This window comes from Callospermophilus lateralis, chromosome 13 (genome assembly GCF_048772815.1).
Source record: "Callospermophilus lateralis isolate mCalLat2 chromosome 13, mCalLat2.hap1, whole genome shotgun sequence".
In the NCBI taxonomy this organism is placed as follows: Eukaryota; Metazoa; Chordata; class Mammalia; order Rodentia; family Sciuridae; genus Callospermophilus; species Callospermophilus lateralis.
Window position 1 is genome coordinate 55,925,565 of NC_135317.1, and position 16,911 is coordinate 55,942,475.

Genomic DNA, 16,911 nt, shown 5'->3' on the forward strand with positions numbered 1-16,911 from the left:
AGTATATTTTTTTCATAAATAATTGGCATTCACATATATACCCCAAGGATATAATCAGATTCACCCAGCAGCCTTGAAGACAGTTAGCCTGAGGCTGTCCTGTTTGGTGGACCCATTTGTCTGGGTTAAATGCCAGCTCCCCCTGTGGAGGTGCCTGCAGTTTGCCTGGGACATTCTAGGTATAGCAGGGAGTCATTCATCTGGGCAGTGGCCAGATGGAGAGAAAGATCTTGCCAAGTCAGAGTCTCCTTCATTCTGAAGGAAATTTCTAGAGATTTCTCTACCTGTGTCAGTTCAGTTACCTGTGGATAGACAAGGGCTCACTGAGAAGTCGATCTTGATGTGGCTTCATAGAGCACCCTGAAACCCTGTGACTTCTGAAACCCAATGTGCATTGGTTTCCAGAAATGTTTGCCATTTCCAGTGACCATGGTTGATTAAAATCTCATCCCAGTCCAAAATGTGCCTCCAATCCTTGGATGGTGTCTCCAGAGCAGGGAGACTATTAGACCACAGAAGTCATTTTATGAACATTTCTATAGTGAACCTTTCAGAATCAAATCAGAGGAACACTGGTAGAGGAAGGTGGGAGGAGTTGTTTTCTTTCCAACTTTGGTTATCTCCATTCTTGAGCCTGTCTAACTTGTACTGCTGCCCCCAGAACCCTACAACAGAGAGCCATCCTACTGGTTTCCACCCAAAGAGATACATACTCCCACTTCTGTGTGTGTAGAAAATATGAACAATGTGAACTATGGACCCTTGCTACTCTGTGATTACGGACTCTTTCTTTTATACCTTTTTAAAAATTTTATTGAGGCATTTGTATTAGAGATTTTGGTGTTATAGTTGCTGTGTTTTAAGTTTCTTATGTAATTGATTTACACAGGTAGACTATATACATGAATTGATTTATTCAAGTCTGTCTCTTGTAGGGCCTCTTAAAGGTAGCCAGAATTCCCCTTTTTTAAAAAAAAATATGAAGATAAATTGCTAATTCAATAATGTAGCAGATAAGTACAGTTGTAGTCTGGCACATTCTAGGTTCCCTTGTTGGTGGCTTCCTCACCCTTTTTCTCTTTTATATAGTGACTTCAGCTTATTGTGCTTAAGGCTATGTAGGAGCATCTAGAAGGAAAACCTTAAAATAGGCAGCTTTGGTCTTTTGTCAGGTCTTCAAACTGTTCTTCCCATTCACCCTACCATAAGGGCACTCTGAGAATCCTGTAAAAGATGTGATCCTTAAAGAGGTTAAATTCTGTGAGTGGAGGGCAACAGGAATGGCACCCTCCAAAGAAGATGGTGAATCATGGTACACGCCCAAGGTCATGTCCAGAAATCCATGCCTGCCCTTCAGTAACCCCTTAATCAGGAAGGAATCTCAATTGAGAATGGCTGGCTGGCTCTTTGATTCTATGGTTGCAGAATAGCTTGTGGCCACTCGCTTCTCAGGGACCTTCCTGGCCCTGCCATCCTACCATATTCAAACTGTTTTAGTGATGCTTTGTTCATTCATCATGGTGAATTTCCAATTTAGATCTTTTTACTAAAGCTTATTATGGAAGAAAGAAAGGCAAGAAGCATTGCAGAACATCAAATGATTAATGTTTCCCTTCCCAAATGAGCAGACAAGATATTTGATGGTGAAGGGTTAAATTTGGGCATCACAGGTAGGTGCTGGAGTTGTGAGTTACGAGTATAGACACCCTTTGTCAGATGTTCCTACAATATTCTAGCTTTCACCCAGGATGTGTTTAGTCATTTCTAATGCATCATGAATGAAAATTAAAAAACAAAAACAAAAACAAAAAACAACTCAGTTCCTCATTCTCTAAGGGTCTGCCCCAGGCTGGGGCACTTAGGGCCAAAGCCTTTGTGATTTCTCTCACCAAACCAAAGCCAGCATGAGCTTGGCATATGGTTTGAGCTACGTAAGTGTGGTTTTTTTGCAGGAATAAAGAAATCCTTGGTCTCTTCTATAATTGCACCAAATTATACCTTCACAATGACTTTGTCTTATCATGGCATTGGTTTCTTTTCTCCAGAAGGGAAACTGCAAAGTTACCATGATGTAAAATCTGGCCAGAGGCTTGAAGTGATTTCATTTAAAAAGACACCTCAGCTGTCCCCTCTCAAACCTAGGCCAAGAGGCAAACAGGCTCAGCTTCAGTATATACTGAAGCCATGTACCAGATCCACAGTTCATGTGACCAAGAGCTTGGGGGCCCACATCAGCCTTTTCCATCACATTCATAAACAGCCTGTGGCACATTCAGCAGCCCCCTGTCCCCAGTGAGGGATCTTCACTCCACCAGCATGTGAGGTTTTAATAGAGAGACTGTTCCCACCCACAGTGTATTTATACCCACCTGCCAGACCCAACCCCACTGACAGCTGCACCCAAAGAATCCAAACATAAGACAATATGCTCTTAAAAATTTACTGCACATAAGGGAAACTGAGGCAGAGAAGAGCCAGAATTTGTTTCCAGATATAGAACATGCACTCATTGTCTTGCAGAGATTCCTTTCTCATGAGAACAGCAAGAAGGGATCAGGTGAGAAGTCTTAAGTCAAAGTTTCAACCATGGCCTAATTGAATTGGGGCCTGGATAATTTTTTGTTAAGGGTCAGGTGCAGGGACCAGGTGTTGCCCTTTGAATGATAACCTGAATGATATTTAGCCGTATCCTTGCCTCTACCCACCAGATGTTAGTAGCCCCATTCCATAGGTGACAACTGAAAATGTCTCTAGGTATTTCTCCCATGTGCCCTAGCCATTGACAACCATTGGCATAGGAAGAGAATTTGGTGAAATGATATTTGCATTAGACCTTTAGTCTTTGGGCTATGCCTCCAGAGCTCTTTGTCATTTGCTTGAATTATTGTCTGTAGTCCCCAGTGCTTAGGTACTCAGAAGGGTTGCAATTTTCTAGACATTCAGGATTCACCAGTAAACAGAATAGATAAAAGTTTCTGCTCTCATTCAGTTTATATTTTGGAGGGGGAGACAATGAATAGAACCAAGAGGGTGACAATTCTGTGGAGAGAAATAAAGCAGAGAAGGGGGTTAGGGAGGGCTGGAGGGAACTTGGAGGTGGTATTTGAGTACCTTGAAGGTGGTGAGATATGGCCAGGCAGATATCAGTGGGGTAAATTGTCCACGTGGGAGGAATGGCAAGTACAGATTTCCTGGCTGAACATTCCTGGTGTGTTTGAGGAATAGCAGAAGGGTTTTGTGGCTGGCACAAAGTGAGTCAGGGAGCAAGTAGTGGGACATGAGGTCAGAGAAGGACCAGGAAGCCAGATCCTGCAGAGCTCCATGCAGAGACATTGACTTTGACTTCGAGAAAAGGGGTGGAGGCCAAGGAAGAATTTTATACTCTGGAATACCAGGATCAGATTTAAGAGGATCCCCCTGGCTGCTGCTTTGGGAATGAACTCCAGGGGGGAAAGAGTCAAAGTTACCATTACTATTAACATTATGGCATGGTTTCTGCCCCTAGGAATTTACCACGATTGTGAAGATAGAACACGTCCAACTCTAATAAGGAAGTGTTTGCTAAGCACTATGAGTGACTCAGACCAGAGAAGTGCTGTGAGAGTCCAAGGCAGGGAGCCATCCCAATGGGGAGTTGGACTTCATGGATGTGCGGGGGCCCTAGGATGAGCAAGCAAGGTTTTTGTTTTCAGCTTGGTGTATGGATATATAACTGACACTCAGTATGTGGTACACATTTGAAGTGTAGACTTTGACACATTTGGAGTTATATTTACACACTTGAAACCATACCTCCTATCTACTTACCTGCTGAGAGCCATGGCCATGCACTTACCCTTAAATGTTGTCTCTTTGTTTACAAGAGCAGGTGCGAATTATCATTAGGGAAGGAACCTAACTAAAGTCATAGAGGGAAATGTAGGGGCTTCTATGGGACAGGGGCAAGCCCATGATGCTTTACAGGAGGGTCCTGTGAGGACCTGTGGCAGATATTTGGCAAGATGGCTTGAGGAAAATTATGTGGGACCCAAACACTGGGTCACAAATATTAGGTCACAGGGGAATCATGGAAGTATTTAAATTTGTTGTAGGACATGGTCAAAATAGGGTTTATCTGTTAAAAGTTCATCTTCTAAAAACAAAAGCAGCACCACCAAATCTTAGGTATTTTGTTTTATTTTTTGTAGAAACTCCAATAAAACAAAGCCAATTTCATTCACACTGTATTTCATGCATATAAAATCAATGAAAGGAAAAAGAAACATTAGGCAATTTCATAATTAGGATACTTAATAGAATCCATGCCATATAAGATCCAACTGCTTTCAGAGTGAAAATAATTCCATTTACCACCTGATGGTACCTTAAAGCCTGCACATAAAAAAATATAACTAGTCTAGATAGACTTTAATAATTGAAAGGTAAAATTTTAGTGCGTCATACTAGAATCTCCATCAGTGCTTATAATTGTAAGATTTATCACTTTATTTTTGTGTCATGTTGAACATGAACTTTAATGTTAAGGGAAACCTTTTAAGTATGTATTAGGAGTCCATTCTCCCTTCCTAAGCTCTTACTCTATTTATGAATGGATCCTATTTCTCCAGGGTCAAGGGATAGATTTTCAGGATTGGAGATAGTTATGCTAATGTGAAATCATTTCTCTTTCTACATATCCTGGGTGGGTATTGGTAGCTCTCAGGAGACAATGGCCAGTTGGTGGCTCTATGATTCTAACTGAACATCTAGCAAAGCCCCTTTGCAATATTACTTTTAAAGGGGAACTAAGGAAGACTTTTTAGTTAGTCCTTCCAGTGAGAAGCATGTTCTCAAATTCCATGAAAATGAATGACTCTTAAATTATTTCATGTTCAGCCAGAGGAAGGAGAAATTGTGCTTCATTTATGTACAATGTATCAAAGTGCATTCTACTGTCATGTATAACTAGTTAGAACAAATTAAAAAATAAAATAAAAAAGATCTAAAAATAACTTGTCTTACAGTAGAGAAAGAACAAATTAAGTCTAAATCAAGTAGAAATTAAGTCCAAATCAAGTAGAAATTAATGGAATTGAAAGGAGGAAAACAATAGAGAAAAAATCATTGTAACCAAAAGTTGTTCTTTGAAAAAAATTAGTAAAATTCATAACATTAAAAAAAAACATCTCCTGGTCACACAATTACTAAGTGATTGAACTGGCCCTTGAATCTCCCATCTTCTTAACCAAAAGTTTTCAAAAGAATCAACAGATACTACCCACACCATCTTTTCTTTAACTGGAAAAGGTGAGACCTCGATGTTTTTTTTTTTTTTTTTTTTTTTAAATATGTAGTTGTGATGAGAACAATCTCACTTATTCTTTTGAATAAGTTCACTAATTCGTTAAGTGTCCTTATGTTACCGCTGTTGACCGGTGACGAGTTCTTGCTTCCCCAATGTTGAAGAATAACACCAGAGAAGCACACCGAGGCAAGGTCAGAGCAGAAATTAGAAGTTTATTAAAGGACAGCAGAAAAGACTTCTCCCGGAGGAAGAAGGGGACCCAAGAGGTGAAATCCGTGGAAGTGCGGTTGTCTCTCCATTTATAGTTTTCCGTGATGGAATGTAGGTGGGAAGTCCGGAAGGGTTGGGACACAGGTGGGCCAAAGAAGTAATCTGGGCACTTCCAGTCAGCATCTTCAAGTTTGCTGTTCATTAACACTTCTTTGGGATGAGCTATTTTCAAATTCAAAATGTTCATTAACATTTCTTTAGGATGGACTTTGGCCTTGGTGTTTTTCCTGGACTTCATTAACATTCCAAGAGAGTTGCTCAACTTTTCTGGGAATTCATTCTCAACATGGCCTCCATTTTTAGATTTTCACTGGATATTAGACCCAGTTTACCTAACTACACTGACTGCCTAATTTTAAATCTGGCTTCACTTAATTATATTGTTTTATTTAAAATTCTGTTTTGAAGTGAGGAATTAGTATCTCTTACATGCCACACTTGTGAATTATTTCTAATTCTTACAACAGCTCTATGATTTAGATAATATTTTTCATTTATCAGTGGAAAGAACTGAAACTCAGAGAAACGTTCTAGTGCCCCCAATGTCCACAGTGGGCAGGACAGAGCTGGTTTCTCTACCAAAGTCCATGAGTTTTCTCTTCTGTACTTAGTGTGGTCACCTCTTGTTTTGATAGAATTGCTTTGTTTTAGTTTATTTAGCTATTTGTATTACTCACACCTGTTTTTATGGGCAATTTGGGAGGTTCAGGGCCATGGTGCTTGGCATTGGCTTCATCTTGGCGATGGTCTTCTTGATGGCAGAGTCCTGAGGTAGCACCTGGTATCACATGGCCAGAGACAGGAGTGCCAGAGTGCTTGTCTGTCTGCCTGGTGCAGGAAGGTTTTATCATCTGTAACACGTTTTCAAATGTTGCAGTAAGCAGCCCTGTTAATTGTGCTCCCACCTGCCTTTGGTGCGCCCAGCTGTCTCTCATGCGGATACAATCATTCAAATTCAAACTGCACATGCCATTTTTAATAGGACCACGTCTCTCTGCAGTAATCCAGAGCAGAATCGCTTAGGTTGGGCACAGTCACTACATCTCAGGTTAATTTAGTTTCTTATGTAGAACAACTTTGGTCTGACATTTAACATTTCTCCCTTTGGTATGTTTTTTTTTTTTTTTTTTTTTTGTCTTTCTGAGCTCATTACCCAGCATACCTTTATTTATGCCTTTACATTATTTTCTCCGCACACACTGGGATCCATGTCTGTGTGCACACTAATGTGTGATCGTCATTACTGGGTGAAGTGCCTCAGAATAGGCTGGTAACAATGAATACAAGCTTTGGGTTCAGATGTTGCAGGCAGGCTGGAAGGAAGTTTCTATTTAAGTTTTACGTTAATGAAGTAGGCGTGTGGACCATAGCTTTCTATGACAACTGCCTAACTTTGGAGCATGATCCAGGCTAGCATCCTCACCTTCAGCTCACACATTGTGTTTAGTGAGAATCCAGACTGCTTGAGGGTGGTAACTTTCCCACAAAGAACAATGGTGTGTCATTACTTTGCAAATGGTCTAATTTGTTCCCTGGCTCCTCTCTGAGGCAGTCATATGTCTTGTTTGTGGTCTAGGAATTCCAAGAACAACAGGAATAAAGAATACAAATGTTTAGGAATGTTTAGCCCACTGTTAATTCCTACCAGTAGAATTAGCATGATAAGTGGGTGAGAAAGACCCTGGGTGATTGTGACCCTTTGCATCTCCTTATCCCATTAAGCACAAGTGGAAAGTGAGATGGAAAAGTCAGGGAGCTAATAAGCACCAGGAAACAGAATCTCTCTCAAGAATAAGTAACATCCACTGGCTGTCATTTGGGAGTATCCTTGGATTTTTAGATCCTTAAAATGTCCTCTCTGACAATGGTTAATTAGGATCTGGCCAATTGTAGTCAATCTTTCTTCTGAAATTACTGAGGGAGGCAGATATCCCTTCTTCAGAGTCATTTAAGTCCAAATATTTGAATGTTTAACTAGGAATGAGAATAGTGATGTTCTTGGTTCAGATCCACCAAAGAAGGTTTGCTTCCTATTGATTTGCAAACTTTCAACTTTGCAGTTTCCTTTCAAAAGAGGTGGTCATTAATACCAACACCAGCCTTGGGGAATAGAACTGCTATGAATTGCATTGAGGTTCTTGAGGAAGAAAGGACACTCACGGGGAATGTGACAAGGGCGGGCAGGGGGCGGGGATGCAAACCCGGGCTGTGGCAGGATTCTAAGGAGTGTGAAGATAAATTCCATTGATCTTTTGGGAAGCCTCCAGCTGTGGGAAACAAAACATTGTATTCTCAGGGCACTATCTTCCATTCCCAGCCTCCTGGGACAGCATTTATGGAGGAAAAAAAGTTTAAGGAACAAAGTAAAAAGAAACGGGCCTTTGAAGAACAGCTTAAATCTTGTTGAGCTTGTCACGAGAGGCCTCTAGAATAATAAACTAGAAGCAAACATCAACAGGAATTTGTACAACACACACTGGATGCTGACTCCAGCTGTTGCCTTCATCACAGACCCAGAGGCTTTGGAGGAACACACTCAAAGTACTCTTTTGGCTAAAATAATGCGGAAAATCAACCCCGTCCTCAATAGTGGCTCGGTAATGGCATTAGCATTTATTGCTAAGCAACCTGTCCCTCAGAGGATGAAATGGAACAGAAAGCAACAAGAATTGGCAAATAGCTTTGTTCGCTTGGGCAGTAGTTCTGGTTGTCTTGCTTGAGTTCCACAGATGCCATAGCCCTCTTAACCAGTCCCTCCTCATGCATTGAAAGCTGATTGCCAAATCCTGGAAAATAAGCACCATACCTGCTTGCTGGGGAGTCAAACTTGCAGAACCCAGAGTGTAGTACTGGTCTGGAATTTTCCTTTCTCTTTGTCTTGTTTCTGATGAGCTGTACTGATGGCTAAAACATTTAAAAAAAAAATTCCTTTGTATTGAAATGTTACTTTTTTGGGAACCCAGGTAAAAGATTAATAGATTAATGGAGGCTAGAGAATCTATTCTAATAGTTGAAGGAAGAATCAGGGAAAGGAGGAAACCACATGAGGCTCTTTAGGCAGGTATAACAGTTATGGTTGGAAAACTGTTTTAGTCTAACATTTCAAAAGAGTTCATTTCATGATAATTGTATAATAAGTGGCTGTGTCAGTCAACTTTCTGTCACTGATAACAAATACCTGAGATAATATCAATTTGTAATGAAAAAAGGTTTATTTTGGCTCAAGATTTGTAGATCAGGCAGGGACAGAGGGAAAATTTCAAGTCACCAGGATATGGGTGGCTATTGAAGCTACGGGCTTGGATATAATTGGTGGGGAAATGAAGTCTGCCAGAAGATGGGAGTCAATTTAGAAAATGAGTCACTAGACTATGAGAGATGTGACAGGAGACCCCATTTTCCTAAAATACTCTGTACAGGAGATAGTGGGATCAGAAAAACATCTTATGGAATTTTCCTTGCTCTCATGAATTAGACATATTTAGGTGTCTGAACATTAACTTCATTTATCCCTAACCTTCCTTCTGAAGAACTTTATCAGTTTCCTGAATGTCTTTTAAAATTCCTCTTATGAGAGATGGGGCAAAAATGATTTTGTACATTTTCCTGAAAGATGAGAGTATTTTGAATGCAGACCCCCTAAACTTAAAAAGTTAAGATGAAAATGTTTCCCAAGTTCCAGGAGCCAATTTTCATATTGGCCTTAAAAATAGGGCTTCAGCTTGTGGGTGGTTCATCACTGCTCCGTCTATTTCCTAACATCATAAAATGGACCAGAACTAGACAGTATAAATGTCTTTGAGGCCCATTAGCAAGGTAGCCTGCCAAACTGGATGCTTAGTCCATTACTTCTCTTGGTCCAGGTTTCTTTTGGTGTCAGCTAACCAGGGATGCTTCCTTAGCTCATCTCCTGGGCCACTGTCGTCCTTTTTGGGTCCATATCAGGAAAGCACTGTTCAAGTGTATCATTCATGACTCTCAGTGCTTTTCTTTCTCTTTTTTCCTTGTATATTACTGCTTTTCCTTGAAGCAGTCTCCTGTTTATTTCAGCACTTACAGAAAGCTTTGTCTGTTGATCACTCCTCTTTGAAGTTTTGAGTTGCACTAAAATATTTATAATGTGTGGACAAGCACTTGAAAGACATTTTAGTTTTCATAAAATGTCTCTCTTGACTTAATGAAGACTTTTGATGATAGGAACTAACATAGGGTTTCAGATCGAGGGTTGCTTAGCTTAGGGATCACCTCTTTTGACATCAACCAGCAATTATAAACTCATTAAATAATCAATCTCAGCTTTCCTCCACAATGAGACCACACTGGACTCCTTCTTGTCTGTCTGTGGCTACCATATTGATCATAGGCTCAACTGGAGTACTCATGGATAGTTTTGTTGAGTTTCACAGGGCTGGCTTTGGTTAGCACATGTGTGAGTGGAGGAGAGCCCTGGGGAACTGGAGTTCTTGTTAACATCTTGTGAACCAAAGGGGAACATGAGCTCCATGATGTGTCTTTGGATTGGTAATGGGAGTTGCTATAGACTGGACTAGAGGTGACAGCAAAGGGATGTGGCATTGGGGTAGTCCAGGAAGCCTTCTTGGTTCATCTGATGGTAAACTCACAGAGGACAGGAATTGCTTCTATGTATTCTCAGATTTCCAGTCTGGTGAGGTATCTGGCAAGTTGAAACCAATATACCTATTTGTTCCATGTTGCAAGTTGAGCTACAAATAGTAATAGGTTCAATAAAGATAGACCTGATGCAAGGGAAAGTAGTAAAAAACAAGAAGAGAAAAGGAATTCTCAGAACTAAGGATGGCTTTTGCAGTTTCTGTAGAATGGATGTGTCTCCATGTTAAAATGAAATCCAGAATCTAAGGCTAAGCATTTAACATCTGAAATAAACTGTGATGTGTGAATATGACTTATAACTTCGTTTTACTATAGCATTTCTTTCATATGATTGGGTTAACAAAAATATTCTAGATAAGAAATTAATTTGAAGCTTCTTGAAACCAAATAGTTTGGTGACTTGAAAGCGTATATCATCAGTTATGGATTGCATTTAAATAGCATTCTCCTGTTTCTCATTATCTTTTTTTTAATATTTATTTTTTAGCTGTAGTTGGACACAATACCTTTATTTAATTATTTATTTTTATGTGGTGTTGAGGATTGAACCCAGAGCCTCTCAGGTGCTAGGCGAGTGCTCTGCCGCTGAACCACAACCCCAGCCCCCTCATATTATCTTAAATTATACAGTAGAATGTGGGAAGACATAAGTGAACTATGCAACAACCAAAAGATAAAATGCCATATGGTCATTAAAAATAACATTTTCAAATAGCATTTATTGATAACGAAAATTCTCATCATGTAATGTTATGTGAAAAAGCAAGAAAATATATCTTGGCACATATGGAAACCCAAATAAATTCTTTTTGAATAAATGAATATTTCCTATAAAACCTTATATCTCTGTGCAAAAACTATGAGTGTATTAATGGATATGTCTCTTTGGCTCTTGAATTAAAAAAATCTTGGATTAGTGATGAAGAAATTATGGTATAACCCAAACTTTTGGAGTTGAGATGACAGTTTGTTCTAGAATGATTCCTTAGAAGCCCTTTTAGATCCCCCATGCACTAAGTTGGGCTTAGAGACTGTCTGGACAAAGCAGCTGTCATTGAGAAGGATGTCACCAGACAAGCCTCATATGGTTCGCATCTCTTTGTCAACTGAGACTTGATCAACCTTGACCTCCCATTGTTTCCCATCATTTTATATGACTATCTTGAGTTTCTACCTCCTGAGCCACTCCTTGCTGTGGCTGTGTAAAGAGGCATCTTGATTTATTAATCAATTAATCAGTGCATGCTGGGGAGCTGTTCAAGGTAGTTAAACAAGGAAAACAAAATGCAGGAACCCATAATCAAGATGGATCGTAATTAAGAAGGACCCTCCCACCAATGATCTTCCTGTCCACTCTGGATGCCCCACACCACCCCTCTCACCCATAGCTCAATACACCCGATTCATCCCTGATGAATTTTCTGCTCCATAAAAATTAACAGCAAATTTCAGAGGAGCAGATTTTCTTCTAATGTCCTAAAGGAAAATAACACTTGAGATGAGCCTCATCAATTATTTCTAACAACTGTTGAATCTCAAAAGTTCAAGCAGCCTATTCAACCTAAAACATACCATAATGACTTTGTCCACACAGGCAGGTACTATTCTCTGTTGGATTCTATATGATTCCTATTGGAGTCATTGAGCTGGAAGGACATTACAACAAGGCTAGGCTGTGACCTTGTGTAATATATTAGAGTATCAGTGAGATTAAGTAATTTCTCCAAGGTCACACCGAACTTCAAGGTCGAAGGTAGCAGAACTATTCCAATGCCCAATTAACATTCCTAGTGTTGTTTTTTGGTGTGTTTCTGTTTTTCTGTAAAGGTTAAAGCAAAGTAAACTAGAGACATAATCCTCATTAAATCCATTTTCTGATTTCTTTTAGGTATGTATTAAGTGTGGCCTCTGAACTAAAGATTTTTTATTTTCATATTGGTCTTGTTATATCGTTCAGGTTGGTCTCAAACTCCTGGGCTCATGTGATCCTTCTGCCTCAGCCTCCTGGGGAGCTAGGACTAAAGTTTGCACTACTGTGCAGCTCTCAGATTTTTGAAGAGTGGTTTTAGATGAATTTTGTGGGGAAAGAATCTTGGACTATTGTAATGGGTCAGAAAATCATGTACATGGATACAGACAGAGGATGAATGAGAAATACTAGTTAATCTTCAGAGGTTTGCTGTGCTACTGGGGCAACTGACCTCTGGTTAAGAATCTGCTTTGGTCTGGTTTCCTTCCAATGACATTTAGCATATGGTGCTGATGAAATCAAGCTTTTCTAACAGAATCTCTGTTTGTGGTCCCAAGTAGCACTTTCATCCATTACCAACTTTCTAGGGATAATAGGAACCATGGATTCACAATGTAAGTGTCCAGAATGTCTACATTCACCCTCCTCCACCATCCTATCTAGACAGACAATAATGTCTTCTGTTGAACACCTAAGGAGGGTCCAGGTTGGCTATTATTCTTTAGTGGACATAAGGTGAATCTGAAATGTTCCTATTGACTGGCCTGTAAGAATACTTAAAAATTATGTTTAAAACATATTTTGTTTTGTAATGCCTTTGAAGTTTTCGCTACAAAATTCTTACATTTGTGTAATGTATTTGTCAACTGTAGACTCTTCTGCCCATCTGGTGGATAGATGCCAATCAAATTCTTTGGGTACAACTAGACTTTGACTCATCAACCAGACATCTGAATTGATGTTACAGACTCTCCTTTTTCTCTGTTCATGTGTTCTCCAGGATCCTGCTTTCTCAGCTGTGATTCATGACAAGCTCCAGGTGCCCAATACCATCCGGAAGGCATGGAATGACCGAGACAACCGCTGTGACATTTGTGCCACACACCTGAACCAGCTGAAGCAGGAGGCCATCCAGATGGTGCTGACTTTGGAGCAGGCAGCTGGCAGTGAACACTATGATGCCTCACCTGGATCACCACCACCGCTCTCCAATGCCTCCACCCTGGTGGGGTCACGGCATGGGGGTGGGCTCCAGCAGCCCAGGGATTGGGCCTTTGTGCCTGCCCCGTATGCCACCTCCAACTATACAGGCCTTGTCAACAAGCATAGCAGCAAGCCCAATAGCCTTGGGGTCAGCAATGGGGCAGAAAAGAAGAGTGGATCCCCCACCCATCAGGCCAAGGTTAGCCTCCAGATGGCCACAAGTCCCAGCAATGGGAACATCCTTAACTCGGTGGCCATTCAGGCTCATCAATACCTGGATGGCACCTGGTCCCTTTCAAGAACCAATGGAGTCACCCTGTACCCTTACCAGGTAAGTTTCTCTATGAGCAAGGACAAGCAGGGTTGGATAGAGTCAAGGTAGAGAATTGGGCAGCTCTTCCTTTATCTACCCTTCTGCTTTTGGGAGCTCCACTGCTCAGAGCCTGATGCTTTCATGTGACCCCCCACAGTGTTCTGATCCAACCAGGCCTGCCTGTGTTGAGAGTGTATCCTCCAAACCTTCTACTCTTACCCTCTCTCTGCTTATTCAGTGTCTCCTTCCTAAGAGATCTCATTGGTCCACGTAGTGCTAAGGGCTTCCTAGTCATCAGGTTTACTATAAGGAACAGTGACTCAGAGTATAGGACCTAGAGATATTTGGACTGGAGTCCAAGTCCTGGTGTCCACTTACTAGCAGTATGACCTTGCATAAAGGGTTTGTCCTAATTCAGGCTCAGATCTCTCATGAGTGAATAGAACAGTAGTAAGAATTAAATAAGGTTACATATGTAAGACATATGGTTCAATATCTGGCATATGGTAAGAGATTGTCATTGTGCTATTAACAAAGATTTTAGAAATTAAGACAAGGGGTGAGATTTTTGAGTCAAAGAATATGGTAGGTCCCTAAAATCAAGATTTTAAAGCAACCTGTGGAAAGAGCTGGACATCATTAAGAATTAACTATATGAAGGACTCTACTTCCATTATCTACATCTTATAAATGAGGTGTAGAGTCCCTTCCTAATCTCTCTACTTTTTTTAATATTTATTTTTTAGTTGTAGTTGGACACAACACCTTTATTTCACTTGTTTAATTTTGTATGTGATGCTGAGGATTGAACCCAAGGCAGACTGTAACCCTTTTCTATCTGCAACTCATCTTAAATTTTGTTGAGATTTAATTACCAAAGGTGTTTTCCCCCTTCTTTTCTCTTAGTTATATTATCCCAAACCTCCTCATTTCCCTATAAGACTATGAGAACAGATCTTAAATCTGCCAGAGAATTTTAAAATATTGTGCTGATTTTTTTTCCGGGGGACGGGTTTCTCTGGGGTGAAAGTTGGGTTAAATTCATGTGCTCTGTGTTCACTCTAACCACTGTGTGGGAGGGAAGCAGCAGAGTGGTGACAGTTTCTGGTATGGAGAGGTGGCCATGGTCATGGGGTAGAATAGTCCAGGGAGGCAACTGGCATCATAGGTGATCCTACAAATCTCAGGTAATTTCTCACTGTCCCCATCATCTTGGGTGTTGGGTGAGTAGCCTGCCACTGATACAGGGACTCAGTTTTCTTCTGTCAAATATGTCACTACCTTCTGGGAGCCTCAAAGTCCAGATCTTCAGTAAGATCTGGAAACAAGGAAAGAAAATGTGGAGGATCTCCCGGGGATTTTGGGGGGCCCAGCGTGGCCTTGGTAGGGCTATATCTTGCTTCCATCCATATTCCAATGGCAAGAATCAAGTATCCTGGCCCCACTTTCCTGCAGAGGAAGCCGTGAAAGTCAATCTGCCCACGTGCCCAAGAGAGAAATAAACAAGTTGAGTGTACATATAACACAGTTTTGTTACAGTGGGCCAAGGTACATGGAAACAAAATGAATCAGATGTGGCTGATAAAATTCACGGTGATTTCAAGAGTATTTGAGAGGGGTTTAGATTGTGTTTTTTGATATCTTGAAAGAAATGTGAAGCACTGATTATTTTTCTAAGAAGTCCACATTCTTGGATTGCCAAACTTTTTTAATTTACTTGGTACCTTGTAGTTTCAAAAATAGAATACACGCATCATTTTATTTAGCCCTAGAGCAGGCCTGTGATGTAGGCAGAGAAGATGTTGGATCTTCTTTTCACAGATGGGGGTTAAGATGCTAAGAGAAACTGAATGACCTGTGACACCAGCACCAGTCCTTGCCTCCACCCCATCTGCTTCCAGCTTTTCTAGCTTACCCCTGAGATATCTCCTGTCAACCTCTTTTCCAGATAGGAATCATTTCACACCAAAATAAATAAACAAACAAACAAACAAACAAACAAAAAACTCCTCTTTTGACTTTTAGAGTTGGAACTGTCACTTGATTTTGGATGGAATTTTCTGGGTAATTTATATAAATACAATAAAGAAGCAATGATATCTGGAGGCAGCTTTATGATGTAATCTTGAAAATAACTGGGGGAATGTGTTAACCAGATTTCCATCACTAAAACAGATACCTGAGATGATCAACTTCAAAGAGAAAAGGTTTGTTTTGGATCACAGTTTTGGGGATTTCAGTGCATGATTGGTTGGCCCTGTTGCTCTTGGGCCTGTGGTGAGGCAGCACATCATGATGGATGCATGTGGTAGAGCAAAACTGCTCACCTCATTGTTAGGAAACAGAAGAGAGTGAGGAAGGGGCCAGAGTTCAGCAACCTTCCTCAAGGACACACCCCCAGGAACCTAAAGACCTCTCATTAGGCAACACCTCTTAAAGGTTCAACCATCTCCAAAGAGTGCCACCCTGGGGACCAAAGCTTCAACACATGGGCTTTTGGGGGACATTCAAGATCCCAACTAGAGTAGGCAGGAACAGAATATGACTTCCTTTTTTATTGTAGAGTGGTATGGAATTTTTTTATTTAAAATATTCTAAATAGTATATTTTAAAATTATGCATATAACACATATTTTTTTGTCAACTAAAATTCAAACTGTATGAAGTGTTTAGACAGACTTTAAAACTCAATGTCATCCAGATGTTATAATTGGGTACATTTCTTCCCAATGTTTTATGTAGTCACATTTGTAAAATTATGAATAGGCTCCATTCTATGAACTGCTTTTCACCTAATAGATGGGGTGCATTTTCCCTTGCCATCATGTATATTTACCAAAACATAATATTTATTGTTAGCATAATATTACCTACTCTCTGAATGTATTATATTTACATGACCAAGTATTGATTAAGAGAGTGCAGGTTTTTGCTAGAATAAATGAAATGCTCAGGTGAACATTCTTCCACCCAGGTCACATTTCAGCACATTCCTTAGTTGTGCTCATGTTACACAACAACTCACATTTTACCTTCTATACCCCACAGCCCTTGAGCATGTATAAAGGGCTCCTCAGAAGACATAGCTGCTATACTTGTGCTAATGATGCTAATGAACAAGGATGGAAGAACTTGGAATTGGTGCTTTTGTTGAAAATATTCAAAGTATGGTAAAGATTTGTAGGAAGGGGGACATCCTGAAGATATTGCTTAAAAGGAAGATTAGGATTACTGGTGCATTTATTTTATTTTTGCAATAGTTCTATTTCTCTTTTTCCCCTATCTCAAAGGAAAGAGAATATCTTGAATAAGAGCAAGTATTTATTAAACCCTAGTCAATTACCATGCACTGTGCTGGATGTTGGGTGGGGCTGCTGCCCTGGCCTAGAAACCCAGGTTCCTGTCCTGTGTTCCTCATAGTGAAGGAGAAGGCAGTTGTACTGCTCATTATGGGGCAGG

General features: G+C 40.3%; 1 protein-coding gene across 1 annotated transcript in view; it reads left to right on the forward strand.

Annotated features, from left to right (window-relative positions):
• Kif26b (kinesin family member 26B) overlaps nt 1-16,911 on the forward strand; it is a 471,784-nt gene that overhangs the window by 159,115 nt on the left and 295,758 nt on the right. Inside the window, exon 3 of the mRNA XM_076831744.1 lies at nt 12,937-13,470. Coding sequence (XP_076687859.1) covers nt 12,937-13,470 — 534 coding nt within the window. The remainder of the gene's footprint in view (nt 1-12,936; nt 13,471-16,911) is intronic.